General features: G+C 30.8%; 1 protein-coding gene across 2 annotated transcripts; it reads right to left on the reverse strand.

Moving 5' to 3' along the window:
* Positions 1–2,221: 2,221 nt before the first annotated feature.
* Positions 2,222–16,805, reverse strand: LOC126780788 (rho GTPase-activating protein 1). Of its 2 annotated transcripts, XM_050505494.1 has the most exons (10): positions 16,646–16,805; positions 16,375–16,500; positions 16,095–16,211; positions 13,299–13,420; positions 12,412–12,569; positions 11,992–12,309; positions 11,664–11,908; positions 11,044–11,244; positions 5,790–5,896; positions 2,222–5,435 (listed from the first exon to the last, which is right to left on the reverse strand). In XM_050505494.1, the coding sequence occupies exons 2-10, from the start codon at positions 16,421–16,423 to the stop codon at positions 5,265–5,267; spliced, it is 1,488 nt and encodes a 495-aa protein (XP_050361451.1). In that variant the 5' UTR covers positions 16,424–16,500; positions 16,646–16,805; the 3' UTR covers positions 2,222–5,264. The 2 variants fall into 2 exon arrangements, with proteins under 2 accessions (XP_050361451.1, XP_050361450.1); XM_050505493.1 differs by having other exon boundaries at positions 16,375–16,805.
* Between the last annotated feature and the right edge of the window lie 1,273 nt (positions 16,806–18,078).

Raw genomic sequence — 18,078 nt, forward strand, 5'->3', positions numbered from 1 at the left:
TTCGTATACATAACACAAATCACTATGCTGATTGCGAAACAATGATCAAGTTCTGTTGCGATAAAGTTAATATATGATGAAAAAACTTACAAAACAAATATAAAGTGCCTCGAACCAATTGGTAATTCACATATCCAGTTCTTTCTGGGTGTAAATTAGTAAATAATAGGCTATATGTACTTGTACGTGTGATACTTTTGATTAAATCATAAGTATTAAATTTTAGGGTTAAAGCAAATAAAAAACTCTTTTATAATGAACGTTTATTTATTTTCAGAGACACTTAAGTTTTTATTAACATTTTATATATATTAGCTTTTTTTAAACATATTTATGTCTATCTACATTACAAGTATAATATATTTACCACAATAGACCACCTTTATGACACGAAAGTTAGTATATGGGTTGATTTGTGTATTACACAAAAATACGAAGTCTGGTTTTTTTTTTAGATTCGTTTAGGTAGGTTTCACATTACCATAGTAACTTTTTTACAATTGTTAACAAAAGAATAATAAAATAAAACAGATGTATAGAAATATAAGGGTAGGAGTTTTTTTTTAATTTTCTTATTAGATTGATACATCGAAGATTGTATCAATTTATATAATAATTGGTATGAAAAACATCTACATACAAATATTTTATTACAAGTAAATGAATAACAGTTACATAGTCGTACCAACTTTACATAATATAATATATATATAATAAAGGCACTACAAAAATGTTTGTGATGAATAAAATACATTTATTTTGTTTAAATTGTTACAAATATATAAAAATATCAACCAATCAACTTCAGATTACTACACTGACTTTACATAAAAAACGGTAGGTACAATTTTATTTGGAATGCGGAGGTTTAAGAGATTCAGATACAATTTTCACTTAACGCTAATTTGCACTCATAGCTACAGAAGAACTACATGTAATAAAAATAAAATATATAATTACAAACGAAATAATAAAGATCAAAGAAGCTGTTAATTTAAGCTAACTTATAATAGAGGCATACCTACGCCGCCTTACGTATTTGATGATTTTAAACTATATTTGCTTGTTTACTTTATTGGCTTATGAACATAACGTATTTATCAGTTAAAAGGTCGAAATGGGAATTAAGAATTCCGAAAAACGAAATTTCGGCTATAATTTGAAAATAAAATCAAATTTTTAAAGTGCAGCTGTCAGCAATAAAGTTATTCCAATTATTTTTTCAAAAATGTATTAAAATTCTCAAATATTTATTAAAAAATAATGAAAACGTTTATTACAAGTACAAATTTTCACAATGGTGCACATATTTAGTTATTGTTATGCATAGCTAATCAATAGGGTCAATTTAAGGGATGAACAAAAAAAGTAAATAAACTCATATGATTTGAAACGAGTTTAAATGTTTTTGAATTTTATTTTTGGCAATATTTTATCTAAAAGTCTACTTTACTATTGTTGCGAACCAAAGTTGGGTAATTTTATTTTTTTGGAAACCTTTTAAAAAATTATTTTATTGTGCCTGATTCAAATGAAAACAAAAAAAATATTATTGTAATATTAGGTATACTGTTAGGTGATCATGATATTATTATAATCATAACGGTTTCTTTGTCCATTAGGCTAAATATACATTTTTTTTGTGATATTTGGGAAAATCATATTTCTAATAAATATGAAATGGAATGTTTATTTATTTCTAAAGTTAAAATATTGTTGACGTCAGGCAATAACGAATTACGTTTAGTCCAGTCACTTTAGCATAAAACAGGGGTCAACCTCGGATTGAGTATTAAGCAAAATTTTCGTATATACCTTTATTTTGGCTTTCTAAGTTTTCTCAAGTCTACCTTTGACGTTGAAATAACTTAGGACACAGACACGATTTTTCACGAGACTTGAGAAAACTTTTAGAACGCCAAAACGAAGGTATATACGAAAATTCCTACCTCTCATTCCAAGGTTGATCGCTAATTTGACTGGACTAGTTATCAGGATTCCTTTAAAATTTGTAGATTTTATTTATTAACAATGGAATGAATAGAATTTGTAATAAAAACAATGTTGCTATTATTGTTACCTATTGACAAATTTTCGGATAAAAAATTAAAAAGATTTATGGTACCTAATTAATAGAAATGTAGGTCACTTACTTGGTTCATAGTTGGCTTCATGATTGAAACATATAATTAAATATTAATGAAATTGTTTTCTTTTAAAATTTAAATATAAAATACGTATTAAGTGCCGACAGAAATCCTTTGCTGACAGATAAAATATACAAGAATTATTGATTGTAATAAAAGTTTCAGTGACGACGTCAAACTATTAACAATTTTTAATAAATTATCTGTATATATGTGAATTATTAGTTTAATTTTAAATTATACATTCAATATATTGATGCATTATAGGAACGGATTGATTGAAACTGGACTCAAAAAGGTGACTTATTGAATTGGGCGGAATTGATAAAATGCGTTTTTATTTGCGAGGCATAGAAATTGTTAATTTGGTATGTGTATCATCGGAAACGGTAGAAATCTTTTGTGAACTTTTTTTCCTTTTTTCAAAGGATTAATTAACAAATACTTCTGAATGTGATTATAATTTCAATTTCAATGGATAATGGACTGAACATTAATTCCTTACTACATTTCATAACTCACTAGTGTAACTCCTAAGAATATTTCCAAAGCATAGACCCCTTCATTTAAGATTTATATTAAGTCAAGATAATGTTTACTATATAATATAAAAAATGAGATAAATATGTTACTAACATACTGCTTAGAAGACTAAATAAATATATCTACAGTTTACAAGCAAAAGATTTATTAACATCGTATTTTTGTCTCTATAGAATATATGTGTTCGTAACGACAGACTAACCGAGTATTTGGTATACATTTTTATATTTTTACTAATATATTTTATTAATTCTAAAATCGACATCTTAATTTAGTTTAAAAAATGAAAACTCGTTATAGATATTTATTATAATGACATGTAAATACTTGAAGTCCATTAAACGCTCAGTTTGCTCAAAATAGCAGTAATCAATCTTGATTTTTACATTAACCTTTGAAGAGACTGCAAATCGCAATAAATGTAAAAATTATGATTTATATACACATCAAAAGTTTATAGGTAAGTTTGTAAATATATGACAATATTATATATTATCGTTTAAAATACGCATTCTAATATTAATGCAACAATATATAATATATATATAGTTTTGTTAAAATCAGATAAAATAAAATGTACATCCGAAATTTATTAAAAATTTATATATAAACGTTTAGCTCAAAAACTTCGTTGACGTATGATTGTTGTTTAATAATTAAGTATGGCATTCGTTATCAGGTATTTGAATCGTCAACACAAAAGTTCACTGGTCAGCTTACGGTTTTAGAATCACCTGTATTTGAAAAATTAAATATTAATAGTACTTTTCATGGCGACATTATATAACATGGCATTTTACAAAAAATCTTTATTTAAATGTAAACTCAGCTCGGAGAGCGAATTGTTCCACAGCGTTAGGATGCGTCGGGCAGAGAGCTCACATTGAAACCCTGAATCCGGTCAATCGATAACGGCCGGCTCTCGTTTTATTGAATAAACTTAGTTGAAGTTATTGGTATATTTAATTATATGAAAAATATATTAGAAGCATAAAAATTACATTACAAAATAGATTCGTTAAACACTTAACCACTAAACATAACATGTTATAACAATTTCGTATTATATGTGGATTAAAAAAGTAATAATTACAACAATGCTAACATCACCTCATTACAACTTGTGCGAAATGTACGCTTTACCGACATTAAAATATGTGTGAACTTCCTATAGTGTGAATTTAAATATATTAAATAAAAATTAAGCCTTCCTTTACTTTGTTACAAATATCTTAAATATATCCGAAATAGTAATGATTATGATAGTAAAGACCCTCGAGACACTCAGAAGCGAACAACGGTACACATAAAAACATTGAATACAAAATTTGGAAAAAGATTTTAACCTGATGTTTAATTTAATGTTTTAATATATCTAGGAAGTCTTAATTTACTTGGCTACAGTGGTTATATAGTTTTTTTAATATTATTCGAATCATGTTTTAATAATAAAAATAATTAGTCCATTAAAGATAAATTGAAAACGTTTAATAATATGAATGCCCGATAAACTAAAGGACAAAAAATGATTTGTAATTTATTTTAATAATTATATCGTCATCATTCATCTCGCTCGCTTTATCTCCAAGTGCACTATAAATGACGAGAACAGCACAAAAAATTCCCTTATAATTATATTGCTCTAGTGATATCTTAAATGGACTTTAAATAATGTAATGGTTTTTAATATTTTTCTTTTTACGTTGCTCAAGTACAGATAGACTTGTGATTGTCTATACGTGAGTATTAGTAGTTAGGTAATTTAAAGGGCATGTAGAGATTAATGAATTTCTATTGTTTATATAAATAAAATAAAAATTGATTTCATTCAAATAATTGACGATATCTTTTTTACATTTAAAAGATTAAAATTCTCATAAAATTGAGAAAGATCATATATTGTATTCAGATGTATTGTCTTGTTTATTTTTTAATGTCGCCTACGAGTATTAATATTTGTAAAATATTTTAATTACTTTATATCGCCCTCTTTTTACATGCAAAGAAAAGTAATATAGGACTGTATCACTTTATACTTTATTGTACACCACAAAGAGAAAAAAAAAAACAGAAAATGGAGCCTAAATAAAATTAACATACGATTTTGGCAACACGACTTTTGGGTATCACTTTTTGTGCATTTTAAATGTGTAAAAATGAAAAGCATATAAAGTGATTATTGGTAGTGTAAAACAGCGTGTTCATTTTCGATATCACTTATCAAACGCAAATACGCAAGCGAGACGAATAAAGCTACGGGAGCGATTGCATAAATGTTTAATTATTAGCCCAGACAGGAAGGCTCGTGTGGGCGGCCCACCCTCTAGCCGATCGATTGATGTCAGCTTTGGTTATTCGTTGTTGTAGGTACTATCCATTATTTGTTATATTCCTTTATGAAAAATTAAGAAAATACATAAATATACAAATTTGCACTACTCAGGTGAAAATTTATAAAACGTATAAAGTGTATTTGGCATTCAACAACATTAAAGCCGAGATAAAGTAGGTCAGACCGTATAACAATTATCGTGCAGACCAAATTGACTTGATAATCTGCAGCAGTTATAGAATTTAGATGATAAATATGGATTTCTGGTTTTCAAGAAGGAAATCGGTGAATGCGTTGATGGGTGAAATGGCTTGAAGTGACATATACCCATTAGGAGGCCAAGAAAGATTTGGCCCGAAAACAACGGCTAGGTTACCGCTAGTCATTTTGTTGAGGCAGCTTCTGTCTTGAACCTGTTGATGAAATCGTTTTTACTAAATAATAAACTCAAAACTGTGTCCCAACAGACACGTGGAACGTGGTTTTTATGACGGTCGAGGGTTCGCAATACGCACAAACAACAATGGGTGTATTGTGTACTTCATAAACATCACGAGAAATTTTGATACGTCAGAAGAAGTTCTGAGACAGTACATTCGCCAATCCGCGATCGACCTGCCTGAAGGAATGAACTCTGAACCCGAAATTAATGTTTTATCCAGCATTGGATAAATACTCAAAGCCCTAAATGACACATATACAACATACAGAATATATATATAATATATATATAATGTTATTAAAATATATAAATAAAAAAGTTTTACCTTCCATAAAAATTGAAAGATGTATTTAAGCAGCTTGTAGTTGTCCAGAGGTAGCCTCTCTAGGATGAGGATTTTCACTTGACGAGGTTTTTCACGGTTTGACCAAGCTGAAAATAACAATATGTTAAGAAAAGTACTTACATTTAATTATGTCGTTTATCTAACCCCTTTTCCAGTTATCTTTATAAATTAACTAATAACAAAGCTCTGCTAGGAAACCGATAACGCCTGCAAGTGAAAATCAATATATCAATCATTTGTATAATTTTTTTCAGTCATTTACTCTCTTTATTATAAATAATTATTCATTTATTTGTCATTATTGATTACAAACTGTAATTATATTTCTTTCTTTGTTATGCTTTCAAGTAACTTCCAGTAAAGTATTTCATTTTATTATAATAAAATGTTATTATAATAAAATAAATGAATGTTAAATATGATGAATTATATAAATAATGAAATAGAAATAAAACATGTACAATAATAAGACATGATATATTACATAAGTACATGTAAATATTAGCACAAAAGTTTAAGATGAATACGATGAATATTATACATATATTCATCTTGTGGCTGTATAGACTTAAAACGCCAATAACATATAGCCTATTACAACTACAAGATAAGTAAAGAAAAATAAACAACTTTGACATTAAAATAACACGGTATCGGTCCGATATCTTGAATAATCATTAGCATTCATTGTGGATCTACGAAAAAATGGCGATTTGAATGTCGGCGAAGTTGTTATCGGAACATTGGAAGTAATGTTAAAGAGTAAATATAAGTAGTTAAGTAAAATAGTGTTCTATTATAAATAAGGATTATTATTGATGTCAATGATGCCCATAACTCGATTTTAACAAAAATCCACATAAGCGAAAATGAAATATTTACTCAAATAAAATCTTTAGATACAAATAAGGGACCAGTTTGATAAAATATCACCTCTGTTAGTCAAAAAAACTGCATCAATAATAGTAAGACAACTTTGTACGATATATAAAAAATCTCTTGTAAATGGTAAATTTTATTCTTACTGGAAAAAAACATTTACCTATTTATACATTTGGAGAAAAGAAAAGAAAGAAGAAAAAATCCATACAAAATTACATACCGATTTGTATTATATCAGTTTTGGCAAAAAAATCGAGTCATTATTTTGTCTTTTCTCACTTAGTACATGAAACCTTTTATAACAGAGATTCAACGTGGTTTTACAAAAAATTGGTCTATGATGATTAACCTAGTAGGTTTCATGAACTATATCATAAAATCACTAGATTCTAACTGCTGACTGCATCTTTACTTGGTTACATATCAGTCACAATTTGTTAATGACGAAATTTGCAAAAACTTGATAAATATGGATTTAGTAGAAAACTACTCAATTTAATAGAAACTTATTTGTAAGACAGAGTAATGAACGTTGTCTTAGGAGACTATAAGTCAAATGCATTTTTTTCTAATTCTGGAGTGCCTCAGGGATCAAAATTAGTTCAAATTTTATTCGTTTTTTTATAAATGATGCGGTTAAAAGTATTCTTCACAGTCATTATCAGGTTTACGCCGATGACAAAGTTTTTTAGAAAAATAAAAATAAACAGGACTCGTATCATTTGCAATCTGATTTTAATTGATTTATCGGACGGTGTTGTGAAAATCATATAAAATTAAATAACTTTAAATGTTACACTATAAACTTTAGCAAGAAAAAATTGGATATTCTGTTCAATTATAGCATGAATAGCTACATGATTAAATAGGATGCTCAGATACGAGATTTGGGCATTATTGTTGATGCAAAGAGGGCTTTTATTCCACCCATAGACGATGTTGATGATTAGGGTTTATAATCAGATCAACAAAGGCTTTTAAAAAATCCAGTAGAACTAATAAGAAGCGAGTTAGAATACTGTACCGTATATTATATAACACAGGTAGATTAGAACGAAAACAAAAAAAAACTTAAAATTTTTAGATAGATATAAATTGTCCGAAAATTTTACAAGAATTAAACATGTGTGCGACAAAATTCAGTTATATGTATATTTTGATATCACACACTTATATCAGATAAATAGGCCTAAAATTACTGAAATCGTTTCTGTTTCCAGTTTTAAAGATTGAATTAACCTAAGCCGTGTCCAGTCTGTTGTTTAAATTAAACCTATATGCAGAGCAATATAACATATTATTCTATTAATCAATTTTACCGAAATACATCAAAGATCGTCAGCTTTTTTTGTATTGCGTGTTTTAAGTATTTTATTGATATCTATTGCAGGGACTGGTTTAAGAGAGCAATCAATACAGCATGTGGAAACATCTTTATTTAATATATATTATACTCTACTTAATTCGCGTGGTAGGAGTTTGTGCAAGTCTATCTGAGTAGGTACCACCTACTCAGCATTTATTATACCGCCAAGCAGCACGATGTTGTGTGTAACTAAAGGCTCAAGGCACAAAACATCTTAGTTCCTAAGGTTGGTGGTGCTTCGGCGGTGTAAGGGATGGTTATTATTTCTTACAATGTCAATGTCTATGGCTGGTGGTGACCACATAAAATAAGGTGGTCTACATGCCAATCTGTCTAATACATAATAAAAATTTTAAAAACAATAAAAATTTTGCTGCATGTATGATGATGATTTTGAATGATGTTCTATTTTATTAGATGTTTTTAAATAAATTTGCACCTGATGGTAAGTGATCACCAACGCTCAGAGATTGGCATAGTAAGAAATGTTATTCATCGCTTACATCGCCAATGCGCCACCAACCTTGGAAACTAAGATGTTATGTCCCTTGTGCCTGTAATTACATTAGGTCACTCACCCTTCAAACCAGAACACAACAATACCAAATACTGCCCAAAGGCTAATTTGCACATTTCTTACTTCTTCGAAGTTGTTCTTGAGGTCCACATACAAAAATTTGCGATTTCACAATGCTCGACTCACCAGAAAATAAATAATAGTTTTCTGGTGAGTCGAGGGATAACCCTTGTTTCGTTGTAGGGCTTTGCCTCGACGGAATTAATATCTTAATAGCGCTGGCAGGTCTATGAAAAGGACCTTTAAAAGTAAGGTATTGTATTTTTCTGGCAAAAAAAATCAAAACCGTTTTTTTGTCAAATGAGTGTGTAAAATTTCTCTCACATCTGACTTAGTTTTTCAATCGGATAGACCAACTGATTGGTGGGCGGTCTCTGGGTTATTTACACTCGGAGTTGCATGTCACAATTAGATTTTTAGGCTCTCGTCCCAGCCTCACATGATGTACCCCAAAATACAAGAGCAGTCGATGGTAGTTTGTATGGAGGTAAGATGCATTTATTCCCATGTTGGCATAAGGTGGCTTTTCATGGTGATGATGATTCAGCATGCACCGACACACTATGGGAAGAGTATCGTCTATGGAAGTGTAGCGGTGCGTCGGTTCCACCTCGAGTCGGTAAACTCAAAGGTGCCGTTCTAAATATAACAAAAGCCAGAACACCAACGATATCTTTCTGTTTCATTTTGGAAACAGTATGGTAACGAGTCTTAGGACTATAAAATGGTTTCATGTTTTCTTCGATAGACTGTGCAGTTAGAGCGTATACTTGAATGCTGTTTATACGGCATAGGAATGCGTTAAGATTGATGGTGCTTATACGATCGTTAACGATTTACATCTAACTCCACTCTTATCCAGCTTCCGTGGAACAATAAAAGCCACACTATCTCTTTTTTCTTCGGGTCCTGATATGTGATTTTATCATAGGACATAAATGGACCAAATTTCTTCATTAAATAACTTTTTTCTTTTCATTTTATTTCCAACAACGTTTAGCTTCCCATTTCGATTAAGACCGCGGAAATGCCGTGTTAATATACGTAAAGAATAGCTGAAGGTATCTTGGAAGATCTTGTACGTGCGCGGAAAGCATAACCTTGACATATGAACGTACCTATCCGACGTCTGCGTCGGATAGGTACGAAGGGAATTTAAGGAAAGCCAAGTAATTAAAAACAAGTTAGGTTAACGATAATATTAAGATATAAAACTCAAACCGAGCCGGTTGGCGTGGTTGGTAGATACTTGCATTTCACGCCGAAGGTTGTGGGTTCGATTCCCACCCAGGACAGACATTTGTGTGCATGAACATGTCTGTTTGTCCTGAGTCTGGGTGTAATTATCTATATAAGTATGTATTTACAAAAGAAAAGTAGTATATATATATGTAGTATATCAGTTGTCTGGTTTCCATAGCACAAGCTTAATTTGGGATCAGATGGCCGTGTGTGAAAAATGTCCCACGATATAAAAAAAAAAGTCAATTTCATGGACATGATCACACGGCATCGACTGGACAGACGCGTTTACATAAACGGGTCCAACGGCACTGACACGATATGGGGCAGGGTGCGGGAAGCAGTCATTGTATTGGGAAAATTGCGGCTACTCTATTTCTATCCAGCGCTGGATACTGGATTCTAGACTAGAATATATAGTTAAAATTTTAGTGAATCCCATAAAATCGATTTCTTGCTAAATTTAAGAATAAGGAAAAATAATATGTATAACTGGAGAATGAGAATATTACTATAATATATGGTCTCCAGCTACCTAATAAACATTGCTTTTTTAGAAATTGGTATATTATTTAACGACTAACCAGAAGGCGAGCCGATGATAACTACGTGTGCATTAGGTAATAGGAATTGCAATTATGGTATTGCATTATATTCCACAAGGCGAGTGAATAAATAAAATGCTATCACCCTAACGGTGACATCACAAATATGACTAACAACACAATATAAATTATGATAAAACTTATAGATCTCAACTATATCTAAGTTTGAAAAAAGCCGAGATGGCCTAGTGGTTAAAACGCGTGAATCTTAACCGATGATCGTGGGTTCAAACCCGGACAAGCATCACTGAATTTTCATGTGCTTAATTTGTGTTTATAGTTCATCTCGTGCTTGACGGTGAAGGAAAACATCGTGAGGAAACCTGCATGTGTCTAATTTCATTTAAATTGTGCCACATATGTATTCTACCAACCCGCATTGGAGCAGCGTGGTGGAATAAGCTCCGAACCTTCTCCTCAAAAAGGGAGAGGAGGCCTTAACCCAGCAGTAGGATATTAACATGCTGTTACTGTTACTGTATATCTAAGTTCTTACTTTAGTAATACAATTTTTTAATTTGAAACGTTTCAAACAAAATAAGCATAAAGTAACTAACTCACTTTGAAACTTTAATATTTCTTCATGCAGGTCAAACGTTAACAGCGGTTCTTCCAGATCCCTAAGGAAGGTCTTCAGTAGGACTGCGGCGTTGTGGGGATCGTTCCTAAAAGATATCGGCTCACCCTTATTGCAAGCCCTCTGCAACTCTTTTATAACTGATATGTTCGCCGATCTTCGGAACAGTCCTTCCGTTTCTAAGGCTAAATGAAATATTAATTTCCAATTAAGTGTATTTGCCAATGATAAAGATATAATAATAAAATTCAATGGGCATACAAATTAATGTTGACGAGAAAATTAAATATGACATGAACAGAGTTGTGTGACTACCTAGTTATTAAATATCATTTGTTATATCCGATTTAACCTAAAATGTTAATTTCAATCTTATTACATACAAAGGTTTGCTATTATTTGTTGCGTGCGAAAAATTTAATTAAAAAATAACTTTATTCCGTTTCAGTCTATTTGTATATTAAGCGCGCTCAACGAGTTCACTTACATACATACATGCAAGTACATAAGCGAAACAATCAGCATCGATAAAGGAGGAAGTCGCTGTCGGTGTGTGTGTTGCCGTTTTATTATTAAATTGGTTAATCATACGTGATTTACTCACCGTCGGGTTGTGAAAGAAATTCAACGCACTGCCTCACGACTGGTGGTATGGAGTCGATCATGTTTGTATTATTTTCTTTAATAAACTGCAACGACACTCCAAACTGTTGGGTAATAGGTGGAGAAAGACTTTCATTTTGGACGACCTTAGCGTCACTCACATCGGGTGCCGCGTCCACCTTCTCGGCTTGTTGCCTAGCCACTTCTGCAGCCCTGGGATTCTTAGCTAGCAACAGTTTATCGTACCTACACGAGAAACATAAGAGACAATTACCGTTTGTATATGACTCTACAAAAAAAAAAAAAATTTTAATGCCCGCGATACTTACTCTAACACCGGCTTTGGTATGCAAAGTTTGTCCAAATTCAAATGTTGTTGCAATTCGTGAAGGTAATTCACATACATAATCTTCCTTCCAAACTTTACGCTTATAGCGGGCCTGAGCATTTGCCAGACAATTCGTATGAAATTTGTCGGATGCACCAAATAAAGTGCTTTCAGATTTTTTTTGTATTTCCTATCAAAAGCTTTGTAAGCTTTCCATAGCCAAGACAGCGGTGGTTTGTTCTTACTGGTCAGGTCGTAATGGAAGTACACAACGCTATAATCCTGCTCCACATATTTGTCCAAAGTAAACATGAGGTATCTAAAATCAGAAACTAACCTATAGGCAAAGAAAACGTACTGGATATTGGGACTGTGGATCCCAGTATAAGGAAAGGGTAAAAATCATTTTTTTATATGTTACCTTAGAAGTTTATCTGGATGTAGATCCTTAGACGATGGTAGACGGCAAGCCGACACCACAATTATACGTCGACCGATCTCGTCATCACCCACTACCTCTACCAAACCTGTCCCCGCAAGTTCAGAGAAAGCGTCATCATCAAGAGAAGCGTTCGCAATCTAAATTTTAAAAAATGGCTTGTTGATTTTTTGTGATTATGGTATATAGGTAGACAAGTTATAAGTAAACAAGAGAGTTTTAAAGATGTTAAAAAATTTTAATCATCAAGTCTGAAGCTTAGCCGAAGCTAGAAACAATAGTAAACTATACAAAAAATAATATAGAAGAAATCAATTTTATTTTATTTACTAACATTATATTCTAACGTAACCGTATTTATAATTAAAAATAACTATTAACGAATTGACAATTAAACGAGTTTATTGTGAAAAAATATAAGACTTTTACAAGTATTCTCACTGGATTTTCCATAATTGGCTGCAAAAAGAATTGCCTTGCACTAAATTGCTATGTTGAATTTCATTTTGTAATAATAAAATGCTAAGTACGTCATAAAAAAGTAATATTGTTACTGGTCGGCTGAGACAACTATAATACCATATAAAATCAAATATGTAAGCGATATTTAAACAGGAGAGTAATTGTTGTAACGCGCAAACCTATTTTATAAAGGTCAAAGTAAGAATACCTGACCTACATCTGTTTCGCCAGGTCCCGGGAGACCTAGATTGCAATATTGATCGAGCGATGTCGATGAATGCTACCAAACGTGTCCTATTTTACTAAGTTTTATTTTATATGAGATTATTATAATTTATTTCATTTTATAAAAGCCTAACCATTAATGAAACAGTATTTTAAAAATAATCAGAAAATGTGATTTTTACCTCGCCATATACTTCAGGAGCTTTGCCAAGTTCCTCTTCAAAATTTTCTTCAATAGTACCGTCGCTTGCTGATCGCTCGAGAAGATCGTCAGAAATGTCAAGCAATTCGGGTGGTAAAGGAGCTGAAAATTTCGAACTAAAATAAACAACTGATTTTGACGTAAATATAAATATACTTTGAATTAGCGTAGCGTAAAGTGAAATAACGACAGAAACAAGATATATATAAAAGGCAATCTTATCGGTTATCATTTCCAGACAACTCAATGGAGACATAAAGGTGATTGAAAAAGCTTAAAGACGTTGTACAGATGGTAAAAATAATGACCGAATAAAATAAATAAACATATTATATTATATATATAGGCCTCTGCATCTTTGACAGATGATTTAAGCGGCATCGCGAAGGCATGTGTGCAATGTATGTGTGTATATTAATATAAGTATATAAAATGATATAATATAATATGTGAAGGCACTATATATATAAGATATAATATAATTAATGGCATCAATATGTTATTATATATCAATATAAAATAAATAATGATTACAAGAATTCATTTGGATTTAGAAGGAATTGATTAATTGAACATGTCATGAGTTGCATATACCAACTACTTGGCTGGAAAGTATGCAAAAGGAAACAGTTAAAGTATTAAGAATTAGATTTAGTATGAATCAATCAATAGCTAATCAGACAAATATTTATTTAATTAATAACTATTTAACTTCAGGAAAACCAATGCTGCATGTTTCATACATTTGTTTTCTTAAATTATACTCTAAAGTCACAGTAGCAAATACAGATCAAAATATCCTCAATGTATAAGTGAATCATATCATTTACAAATTAAGTTGGTTATTCATGGTGCTTGGTACTAACACATTCTATAAGGACATTACAATAAATAAAAATACAATGATCAGACTTGACAGTGGTCAATGTGACAAGAGAAAACTACGCAAACATATACAGTTCATGAGTGTGTCTGTGCAGATACAGAAGAAGAAGAATTCAGGCCCATGACCAAAGGAGTAAGCACCGCCATTCCATACTTTGGGCTGCTAATAATAAAATATTATTAATTTTATTTAAAAATATATTAGGTGTTTCAGCAGTTAACGTTTTATATGCTAATATATAATAAATGTATATTAAATTGAATACTAGTATAATATTCTATTCATATAAAACTTCTCACTTGTAAATTAAAATTGTTGTGTAAATTAAAAACCAAAAGATGACTGATCGCTTAATATAATATTATTTCAAGCAAACTTTTACTTCATATTAATTTTACATAGACAAATTGTTATAATTTTTTAATAAAATCTGTAAAGAGCTGTGTTTGAATCATCAATATCTATTTAAACAAATACCACGCTGTTTATAAATTTTTGCTTTTAATTATATTGATTTCACAAAAAAATTAACAATATTATTAGTAGTAAGAACAATAACATTTTTTAACATTAGAAATCTAATAATATGAGATCCTACAAATGTTATAATAATATCAATAAATCATTTATATCAACAGTGTCCACATAAAGCATTTGCGATTTGCAGACAATATCATCCTGTAAGAATATGCCAGGAAAGTAGCATTATATGAAAAACTAGTGGATAAAAATGAACATGAGCATAATAAACTTGATGACTAACTCCACAGAGTTGACTTGGAATTTTTTGTTAGTCTGGTTTTGTGAGCAACTACATTTTCCTAGGACGAATTATCTACCCCCATTACTTAATGACCAAAGTTTAAAAAATATTTATTAAATAATACTGGTCTGCAGAAAAATATGAAAAGCAAACATTTAAGTGTGATGTGATGTGACGGCAATCCGACATGACCGAAAATTAGTTCAGGCCCAGGACTAACGGCTTTATGTGCTTCTTGAGACACACTTCCAACTTCCAGACGGGCTGAGAATTTTCTGATGGAAAAACCCAATAACTTTTTATTGGCCTGACCTGAGAATTGAACACAGGACCTCCGAGTCTGCGGCCATACATACATATAGCCACTAGACTAACGACACAGCTTTAGGGAAGCTCTTGCATTTCAAATATCGCCATGACACAAAAATCACATAATATGCCCACCATTTCCAATGTTCCTTGGGTCATCACAAACAATGAAATCCATGCCAACCTACATAAGTCCACAGCCAAGCAAGAAATTAGACTTGCCTCAAAAATGTGCCAACAATGCCTTGTTACACGCCTTACTTGCCTTACACTCCAATCAATGGCAATCCAGCTTAAAAGCCAAAATCATCTTGGCGTAGCACTCATATAAGTAGTAGCCTGTGGTAGTATCAATGTGGAGGTCTCAAGCCAACTATTGCACCACCATACAGCTTATGAGTCCAAGGACAGATTGCAGATGCAAAATTCATTAAAATTGGCCATGATGTGAAGTATAATATAGGATATATTGTAGAAATTACATTCAAATATAGATGACCTTGATTTTGTAGCAAGAAAATACTATAAATTGATTAAATGAGTTATTTTTACTGTTAAGATTTATTTTTTATTCAATACAAATTGAATGACATTACTTCCTCTAATTGGTATGATCATACACTTTTTATTCCTAAAGCTTCCTTTCATCATTTTATCATGTAAATAAATATATACTATAAAAATACAGTTTGTTTAGATATGCATTAATATGTTTTTAATTATAATTTGTGTTTAATTATAATGCACACTTCAGTTAATTTTCAATTAACTAAAGTATGCATTTATTAAGTTATCAAAACTATATTTGTAATGCTTACCTAAGCCACTGGCTTGTGTCAGCTCTGAATCATCAAATTCTAACCTTGGTTCATAATCATGATACTCTGAAAGGCTTGTGTATGTATCTTCTGGCTCCATGTTATTCGCATGGAGAACTGTCAAGAAGGATATGCAAACCTTTGTAAATTATAAAAAACAACATACCAAAATATATTTAAAAAAAAAAGTTTTACGTGAAGAATCTATGTAGCTCTTAGAGAATTTTGAAAGAAGCAAACTAAAATATGCTACAAACAAAATAAACATTAAAATTATTACCTTGAAAAGCTCTTATTGGACTTAGTTTAGGTTGATGTTCTGACTCCATAATTTGTACGTCGACACTAACGACTTTTCTTTAAAATTGCTTATCTGCCCTCAAAATATGTATATTACAACTGCCCTCTTTATGAATAAATTAAAAAACCAAAAGTCATGTAACAAAATAGTAACAATTAAAGTACATTTATTTTGTTTAACACATAACAACACTGATGTTAAAGTGATTCTCCAAAACGGACATTTATTGAAAAGCAAATGAAAAACGCACCAGGATAAAACTTTTTACATTTGATATCGTAGCAAATATTACTAATTACTGACAGATCACATTATCACAATTCATTGAAATTATATTTACATTTAATTATTTATGATCAAGCCTACTTTAAGGCCGCCACTACACATTAAAGCAAGATGCAAATGTTTCGATGACGTCGTATGAATTTTATTGCTTTTATGTTTGTGACAGATTGTAAGCACTATCAGCTTGTGTGCGCAGATACATTATTAAAATTGCTACATATATTTATATACATGATAATCTATACTAATAGTATAAATTTGAAAGTAATTATTTATATCTGCTTGCCTATCTGTTACGCTTTCATGGCTAAACCACTGAACCGATTTTGATTAAGAAGTAAGGTTGTACTGTTTTACAAGAAATATAACAAAAGCCCTCTGATACGAAAAAATCATGAAATATATTTCTAATATCATGAATTATCTTTCTAAGAAACTGGTCCAAACTTCTGGTGACCCAAGAGCCGGCGCTTATTTATTATATAATGCCACAGGACAATCTTTTAGACGGCATGTTTTTGCTATAAATTTGTAATGTGTATTTTTTTATTTTATATATTATAAAAATGACTGTACATAAATCAATATGATAAAAATACATTAAACAAAACCCTCTTGAAAAACTACAGATCCACCTTTCTGACTTAGAAGTCACGTATACAAGTTCCCAAGAGTTATCACGAACCGTCTTGCCAGACGACTTGACAAGTTTCAGTCCTAAGTGCAAGTCGATTTCCGATCAGGCTACAGCATCGAATACCATATAGCATTACCACGCCATAGGTCAAATAAGAAGCCAAAAGTTATTTGACTGTTTAGTTTATAAAGATTTTTAGTCAAACCATGTTTTCTAACATGAACCAACAGCTCATTCAAAAGTTTTTTCTATAAGAATATCGACACTAGGATATTAATCGTTCTAGGTTTCTATCACATTTGGAGTGTAATTTGTCTAAATTTGATTTATAAAATGTAACTTGCTATAATTAATGGTGAAAGAGTACCTTGGGTCCAAAATTATTTATTAAAATATAATTAGTAAATCATATAAAGGAATTATTCTAGTCGAAGATGTACAATTGTTGTATACTTCCTCCATTTTGTCATTTATTTAAAATTATATTATGGGATTATAAACATAATGATTTATGTATATTTATTAATATATGCCGCCTATCTATATTGACAATCATCCAATGAAGCCCTTCGGCCGTATCGGATCATATGTTATTCTATTGATATATATCAATTATTTCGGTTATTAAGGTGACCTAGTCATTTGAATACTTTATTGATTGAGTTCCTTTCCTAACTGTATATTATTTTTTAAAGAATATCTAAGATACAACTTATAAATTTAAATATACTCTGTATTGAAAGGCTTAGTGGTTATCTGTT

This window comes from Nymphalis io, chromosome Z (genome assembly GCF_905147045.1).
Source record: "Nymphalis io chromosome Z, ilAglIoxx1.1, whole genome shotgun sequence".
Lineage (NCBI taxonomy): Eukaryota > Metazoa > Arthropoda > Insecta > Lepidoptera > Nymphalidae > Nymphalis > Nymphalis io.